Consider the following 7835-nt stretch of genomic DNA (forward strand, 5'->3'; position numbering starts at 1 on the left):
TGCTTGGGGCCACCGGCGCCGTGCCAGCCCTGCCAACAAACCCCATCCCCAGTGCACGAGCCCTCGTGGGTGAAGCATCCTCTGCACAGCCCCAGCGAGCGCCCGGCACCCCGGCCAAGCACATCTGGCTGAAAGCTGTGGGAATTGCCCCGGCAGTGAGGACACCAGCCCGGAAACGCTTCCCTCCCGGAGAGATTCCCTGTCCCATCCCGGATCCTCTCCTGGCACCAGCCCTGCCCCTTCAGTGGGTACTGGGCCGTGGGATCTGCAAAGGGATGGTGCCCGGGGCTGTCACCTGCCCCAGTTTGGGTGTCAGGAGCAGGGCTGGGAGCTTTGCTTGCCAGCGGTGAGGGGAGAAGGGATCACCTTGCTCTGTGCTGACACAAGGGCAGGATGGGGGGGCTGTGGGCACGAGGCAGTGGGGAGCATGGCAGTGGGGAGGCAGCAGGTTGTCCAGCACTGGCCAGGTTGTCTCCACACTGGGGACATGAACTGGTTTAAACCCTCACGCTGGACCCCGAGTCACACACAGGACTTCAGCTCCTGCCAGTGCACTCCATGAGGACACCAGCCAGCGTCCCACTTTCCTGCTGGAGGGAACAGTGCTGGAGGAGGGCAAGGGCTAGAAAAGCTCCTTCCACCTCTGAAGGCACTGTGGCAACTAAAGCTCCTGCATCCTGTTGTTGTGGGAGCCGGGGATGGGTTGGGATGCGGTGCTGTGGCCGGGACCTGGGGCGTGGGTGATGCAGGGTCTGTCTGCTGCCATCTCAGGGTGCTCAGGCTGGCGAGGGCACACTGGGGGCACACGGGGGCTGGGCATGGCAGGGGGCTCACCCCAGGCACTGGGGTCCTGCAGCATCACTCTCCAGCACCACTCCCACCCCGTGTCACCCCCCTCAATTTGTTGCTGTTGTCATCTCCAATATCGCACAGGGAAGTGAGAGGCTGGAAGTCGCCTCTTTTCCTGCCAGGTTAAATCGCTCTCCAGGAATGTCTATTATTCCCACAAGTCAACTTTCCCCTCTGTGGTATGTGTCAGGGGTCAGGGCTGGCACCACATGAAAGCGACGGGTATTCAATAACCGAGAGCCGTGGAAAGGCTTCGGTCCAAGCCCAGCCACGTTGGGGTTTATTGATGCAGATGCCTTTCCCCATTTGTTTCCTATAAACAGCACATGGTAATATTTAGTAGGTTTCAAACAGAGCTTTTTGCATATTCTCCCTTGTCTGCAGCGAGCTGCTCAGTAGTAGACAGTTTTAATTTACTTAATGCTATTTCTGCTTTTTCTTCTTCCAGAAGGTCTGGGCTGGTTTTGACCCAGTCGCCCCAGCAAATTACTGTAATTCCCAGGGGACTGGGAGCAAGAGTCCGGGATCCACTCCCAAGGACATGGGACCTCACTCCCCCCAAACCTTCTGGGGGACAGTCTCAGGAGCTGGGTGGGTTTGGGGGCTGTTTGGGGCCATCCTGGCTGGCCAGGCCTGGCTCCTGCTGCTGGCAGGGCTGGTGGTTTGGGGGCTGTTTGGGGCCATCCTGGCTGGCCAGGCCTGGCTCCTGCTGCTGGCAGGGCTGGTGGCACGTGACAGTCACCAGCTACAGCCAGAGGGGAAAGGCCACTTCATTGCAAAAGCTGCCACCTCCCCGTCCTCGGGGCTGGCAGATACGGGGCACAGCCCCGGGTGCTCAGTGCCCAGGGCCGAGAGAGGCTGCAGGGTGACCCTGGAGTGGGGGATGGCCACCAGCACAGGGCAGAGGTGCCCACTGGCACAGAGCAGGGCTCCTGGGGAGCACTTACAAGAGCAAGGGAGGCACAAACTCCCGCTCCTGGAGAGCAGCCGTCGCTGTCCCTTGTCTCCACGCTCCCGGCAGCAGCAGCTCGTGGCCGATGCCAGCCATGGAGCAGCACTGAGCTGGCACTGGGGCTGGGCAGAGGTGATTTTTGGCCACCGGGAATGCCCACAAACAGCTCTGCAGCAGCTGCCTCGGGCCACTGAGGACACAGGAGCATTCACAGGGCAGAGAAAGGCCAGTTCCCAAGCCGGCCACACTGCTGCCCCCAGTGCCACAGCCCTCCGTGTGCAGAATACTGGGCAGGTTCCTCCAGGCAGCAGCTCCCAGGAGCGCCGGCAGCCAGGAATTCTTGCTGTGGTGCTGCCGTTGCCCTGCCAGCCCCAGGCACCCCATCACCACTGTCACTTTGCCAGCCCCGGCTGCCACTCCACACCAGCACCCGCCACCAGAACAAAGGCAAGAGGAGACCAAAGAGTTGACACCGGGATTCTTTTAATGCAATTGCTTCTAAAATGCAGCTTTAAAGAGATGTGGAATGGTCAAAACAATGAGAAACAAGGGATGGTTTTGAGCTCTGCAATGTGACTGTGCAGCAACTCTGACCCCAACACCCACCAGCCACCGCTGCGCCTCAGTGTTGCTCTCTGGCTGCTCTTACAGTGACTCACTGGCCCTTCACATCTCACAGGGCATCCAAAGGGACTCATTTGGGCCAAAGAGGGACAGGATGACTCATTCAGCACCAGATGATCCAACATTCATCCAGAGAACCCAAACAAGAGCAGCACGAGCAGCAGGTCACTCCCTCTCACCTCACACTCAGGCATCAACCCACACAGGTACTGGAGCTCCCCGTGACCTCTGTGGGGCTGTGCCTTCATGCTACGTAAAGTGATTTGGGAACCCAATGTCTGACTCTGTTCTCTGACTCTGGGTGGCAGAGGAAGCTGATTTTCCAGTCTCTTGCTTTTTGTTATCTAACACTACTTTGTGTATTTTACAGATCAGCAGGTGCCACAGGTCGCCAGTCACGGAACATGGGAAATTCTGCTGCAGCCTGAACATGTGTGAGAACAAACCCCAGCACCACCTCCACACCATGCAGTTTACACACCTCAACAGCAGAAGAGAGTCTGAAATGCCTTTAACATCTCCCAGGCCTGAGCCTGAGTTTGGTTCCCACTGTGGATCACCGATGCCATTTGAGCCACCCTTGCCTTTCTCCACGTAAAGTATTTCCTGCTGCTCCACTGCAGTTTAACATCTCCCTTCCCGAGAGGGGAGTGGTGAGGTTGCTGGGGAAGGGACACTGGAAAGGTCACAGGACTCCCAAATCTGCCATCCTGTGTGGTGCCACAGCCCCCCACCCAGTGCCAGCACTGCAGCAGCTCTCCCGAGCCAGCCCTTTGGATCAAGCTTGCATGTACCAGTCACCCCAGAATCAAGTGCAGGAAGCCAGTTTGGTCTACAGAAATACTACACACTTTTCTCCCAATGGATTTTAAACACCTCATTTAAGGAAGTACAGGGTTTAGCAGGGAATTTGTGGGCTCTCATCGCTTGGTCTCCAATTCTGGACATCCAGCACCGATCCAGACATGAACAGACTGGAGCTCTCCTGGAGTCTGAGCAGTTGTTCTCACACAGCCCAGGTCACAACTGGAAACCGAGGATAGGAAGCCTCTGGGGAGTAGGAAAAGCACATCAGCTGATGAAAAAGCTTTAGAATGAACCTGGGAAATAAACACCAACCAGAAAATCATCTTCTACAGAGGATGGAAGTGACAGTAGAAGAAGAAAATGACATCTGAAACAGTCAGTGAGTCAGTCTGAGTGTGCAGGGGCAGGAGATCCCTGCAGGCCTGTGGGGAAAGCTAATGGCCAAGCCCAGCTGGTCCCTCCAGTCCCCAGGGAGACGGGGCTGTGGTTCACTCTTCCCCAGCTGGAAGGTTGTCTTCAATCCTCCTGATGAACTTCATCCGTATTTCTGTGACACTGTCACCCTTCAGCGTGTCCTGCACAAACTTCACATCCACAGCCATCTGCACCTGAGGGAGGGGAGAGGAGAGGGGAGCTGGGATCTCCCTTTGCACAGCAGCCTCTCCAGGCACTGAATGATCCTGGAGCACCAGCTTAAGGACTCTGAGGGCATGGCATGACATGCAGGGCTCTACAGACTCCGAAATCTGAGACACAGCTGTTCTGTTGTCCCAGCCAGTTCCCTGGGAATGCACTTCAAGGCCAAAGCAAAACCAGAAGTCATGAACATGGGCTAGAATCAAAGTATCTGCTGACACCTGGCTATCCACACCCCCATCCCACGGGAAGAGACATGGCTCACCATTTCCAGGGCGCCCCGCAGCACTCCACAGAGCAGGTTGGAGTAGATGAGGGTTGAGTGGTTGTCAGGGAGCTCCACAAAGTCCACTAAGGGATTGTTTTCCAGGATCAGGGAGAACTCATCACCCCCAGGGCTCCAGTTGGTGATGCTGGGAGTGATGCCCAGGTACATCTTAAACGCAATCTGTTGTGTCAAACAGAGGAGGAACAAGAACATGTGAGGAAACAGCACAGCCTTACCTATGTAAAATTACTGAAGGGGTTTGCAAACACCTCTCCTTTCTCCCAGTTCCCACCAGCCAGCAGTAGTTGGGCTAAATCTCTCTTTTTCATCCCCAAAATCTCAGCCAGACTCTCAGAACAGTCCCATGGGCAGTAAATATTCCATCCTCACACGCAAAACCCCACCAAAACCTGAGAGGGCTGTGCTTGGACGTTTACCTTTGCAATAACATCAGCAGTCTCACGGAAATCGTGGCACCTCCCGACGTTGGAGCGGGCCAGGAAGTCCTCGATGAGCCGGACCCCGATGTTGTAACCCCTGGGAAGGGACCAGAGCAACAGCTTTAGGAAGGCAACAAATCTTTGTAAAAGAAGACAGTGGAGAAGAAAAGCTGAATCTGAGAAAGGTCAGTGTTAAAATAACTTCAGCCTGCAGGGACTTTGCTCCTGGAGCAGCACACAGGGATGTGATCCCTGCTGTGATCCCAGCTCCAGCACAGCTCCCACATGGCAGATCCACCCCCACCCCTGGAGCCACTCACATCTTGTCCAGCTGCTTGTTGACATCGTCATCGTTCTCGTAGTCCTTGCAGAGCTGGGTGACCAGGGCGCCGTAGGTCAGCGTGAACAGCTCCGAGTTCTGCAGGGGAAAAGGGACTCACCCACGGAACCTGCCCCGGCACAGAGAGGGGACAGACACCTGCTGCATTCCCAAAGGAATATGGTGCTTAATCAGGAGGGATCCCAGCTCCAGTTCGGGCAACAACTTCACTCTCCTCAGAACGGGGCTCTGAGCAACCTGGTCTAGTGGAAGATGTCCCTGCCTACGGACGAGCTTTAAGGTCCCTTCCAACCCAAGCCACTCTGGGATTCTGGGAAAGAGCCCAACAGCTCCTGGATGGCTCGAGGTGCCATGCCAGGGCCCTGAATTTACCTCAGCCACTGGCCTAGAGCTGAGATCTGGCTCAAGCCTGTGTTTCACCAACACCTTACAAACGGGCAGCGCTCAGCGGGCTCCAGCTCTGGTCCTTTCAACAGGCCAAAAATGCTCCTCCAGCCAGGGATTTATAACACTCTGTACCAAGAAACAAGACTCCTCCGGTCCCTAGAAAGTTTTCTGGGCACAGAATTTGCCTCACAGATTAAAATCAGCTCCTCAGACCCAGCAGAGGCTCAGGGAGGATGATCCCAGGCCAACTCAGCACTCGAGTGCTGTGCACATCCAGGAACAAAGTCACTCAGGTTTTCTTTGCACAGTTGTCAGATTTGCAGAAAATTTGCAGAAAGGGGGAAAAGTTCTCCTCTCCCAGCCACCACCTTCGATCCTCACCCTGAAATGATGTCAAAGAGCATTTTTTGGGAGCCACCAAGCCAGACCAGTGCTTAACAAACTCTGCAAAAGGAAGTGTTCTGGGGAACACACGAACCCCCAGCACTGGTTTCCACTGTCAGTTTTGGCATGCAGGGGGATCAGAGGGGCTGATCTGGGATCTGTCACCTACCATGAGCTGCAGAGAGGCAGAAGGTGAAATGAATGGCAAATACCAATACTAGAGAATGAAAGCAGCAGCAGGCAGGGAGGGAAAAGAGACAAGATCAGAGTTAAGTGACAACACAGACCACGACAAGTTCACACAAAGCCACAACAAACACACGGAGGAATCACCCCCAAACAGAAACTGGGTTTGTAGAGGACACAGGGAATTCCACCTTGTCTTGTTCCTTGATTAGGAAGAAATTCCTCCCTGTGAGGGAGGTGAGGCCCTGGCACAGGTTGCCCAGAGAAGCTGTGGCTGCCCCATCCCTGGAAGTGTCCAAGGCCAGATTGGACAGGGCTTGGACAACCTGGGATAGTGGAAGGTGTCCCTGCCCATGGCAGGGGGTGGAAGTAAATGGCCTTTAAGGTCCCTTCCAACCCAAGCCATTCCATGATTCTGGAATTGCCATTTCCAAGGAGCAACAACAACCAAAAGGCTTCAGGTAAGAAAAGAACCAGTCAGGCTCCTTGGAACTTTTGCCCCACTTTGGCTCTAAAGAACCGATACATTCTTTGGAGGTTTTTTGCTTAAAATTCTGCTTTTCTCTTGGAAAACTAAAGGTTGGGCAAGTTCACACCAGTGGAAGGACGAGGTGGAAGTTCCTTTGGCTCAGCTGGACTCAGACACTTGGCAGAGAATTTAACATTCATGCAGAACAGGTTGTGAGGGTGTCAGTGGTTTTAGTAAAGACAGAGGTGGAGGGGAGGGGGATGGAAGGGGGAATCCAGCTGTCCCCAGCCCAGGGTCTGTCACTGAGTGAGGCCACCGAGGGGGTCACCTGCTGTTGGCAGCCCCAGCACACCCAAACTGGGCACAGTCGTTGCCTGAGACGCTGCTGTTCACGCAACTCCAAACGAGGCAAACCTCTAAATTTGTTTTTGTGCAGAAATTCTTCATTTTCAGCCGATCTGACGGAATTAAAGTGCCCAAAGCTTTTCCCACTGTTTGTGTTATTTCCTACTGCAGACCAGTCCATAGTGTCCACACTGTGTAACTGTTCTGTGGCCACAAAAGTGTCAGAATTCCAATGAATTAACACCAATTCTATAAATAATCGTTGTGTTTAAGGAGCTGAATCCCTGGAAGAGGATTCCCCCACGGCACGGAGGGGCAGCTCAGCCTGACCCAGCCCCTCCACACGGCCAGAGAGGGAGAAAAAAAACCCCAGATTTTATTTTTTTATTACCGATTTTGCATTAAAAACTAATTAATTCGACCCAGAATTCGAGCCGAGCTCTGCAGCTTTGGGCTCCATCTCACAGTTCCTGGTTGAGCGGATAATGGGGTTGGAGAGGGGAAGCGTTTTGGGTGTGAAGGCCCCACGAACGGGCGCGCCTGGTGCCGGTGCCGGCTGATCGCTGATCGCTGCCGGGCCCTGCCGCCCTGGGCGCTCACCCCCGCCCCGGGCCGCGCCCCGCGCTCGCCGCCCCGGCCCCGCCGGGCCCCGCCGTTACCATTTTCTTGCTCTCGGTGCCGCGCCCGCCCTGTCGCGACATCGTGTCCGCCCGGCCCGGCCCGGCCCGGCCCCGCGGCTCCGCTCCGAGCGCGGGGCACCGCGGGCCGCGCGGGGCACACCGGGACTCGCAGTCCGCGCCGCGCCGCCACCCGCGCCCCGCCCGCAGTGCGGGACTACAACCCCCCAGGCACCGCGCGCCGGCCTCCCCCGCTGCGAGAGCCGGCCAATCGCGGCGAGTGGAAAGGGTCAGCTGACCGCGCTGCGCCCGCCGCAAGGGGGCGCCTGCGCCCTGCCGAGGCCCCGCCGGGCCCGGTCGGTTCCGTCCCCCAGCCCGGGCCCGCTGGGTCCGCTCCCCCCCGGCCCCGGCCCCGGCCCCGGCCCCGGTACCGGTACCCCCCGCACCGCTGACCTGCTCCCTCCTCCCGCTCCTCCCCGGCCCCGGTACCCCCCGCACCGCTGACCTGCTCCCTCCTCCCGCTCCTCCCGG

At 56.8% G+C, this 7835-nt stretch overlaps 1 protein-coding gene across 3 annotated transcripts in view; it reads right to left on the reverse strand.

Moving 5' to 3' along the window:
* Positions 1–2267: 2267 nt before the first annotated feature.
* Positions 2268–7835, reverse strand: part of TRAPPC3 (trafficking protein particle complex 3) — a 6104-nt gene continuing 536 nt past the window's right edge. Inside the window, exons 1-6 of one of the 3 annotated variants that reach the window (XM_017828423.1) lie at positions 7347–7425; positions 5857–5904; positions 4897–4994; positions 4574–4673; positions 4134–4316; positions 2268–3840 (exon numbers count right to left, since the gene is read on the reverse strand). In XM_017828423.1, coding sequence (XP_017683912.1) covers positions 3721–3840; positions 4134–4316; positions 4574–4673; positions 4897–4994; positions 5857–5904; positions 7347–7388 — 591 coding nt within the window. In that variant the 5' untranslated portion in view covers positions 7389–7425 and the 3' untranslated portion in view covers positions 2268–3720. Of the gene's footprint in view, positions 3841–4133; positions 4317–4573; positions 4674–4896; positions 4995–5856; positions 5905–7346; positions 7446–7835 lie in introns of those variants that run through there. The other 2 variants (XM_017828425.1, XM_017828424.1) reach the window with 2 other exon arrangements.

Source organism: Lepidothrix coronata, unplaced genomic scaffold (genome assembly GCF_001604755.1).
Source record: "Lepidothrix coronata isolate B3197 unplaced genomic scaffold, Lepidothrix_coronata-1.0 Scaffold147, whole genome shotgun sequence".
NCBI lineage: Eukaryota > Metazoa > Chordata > Aves > Passeriformes > Pipridae > Lepidothrix > Lepidothrix coronata.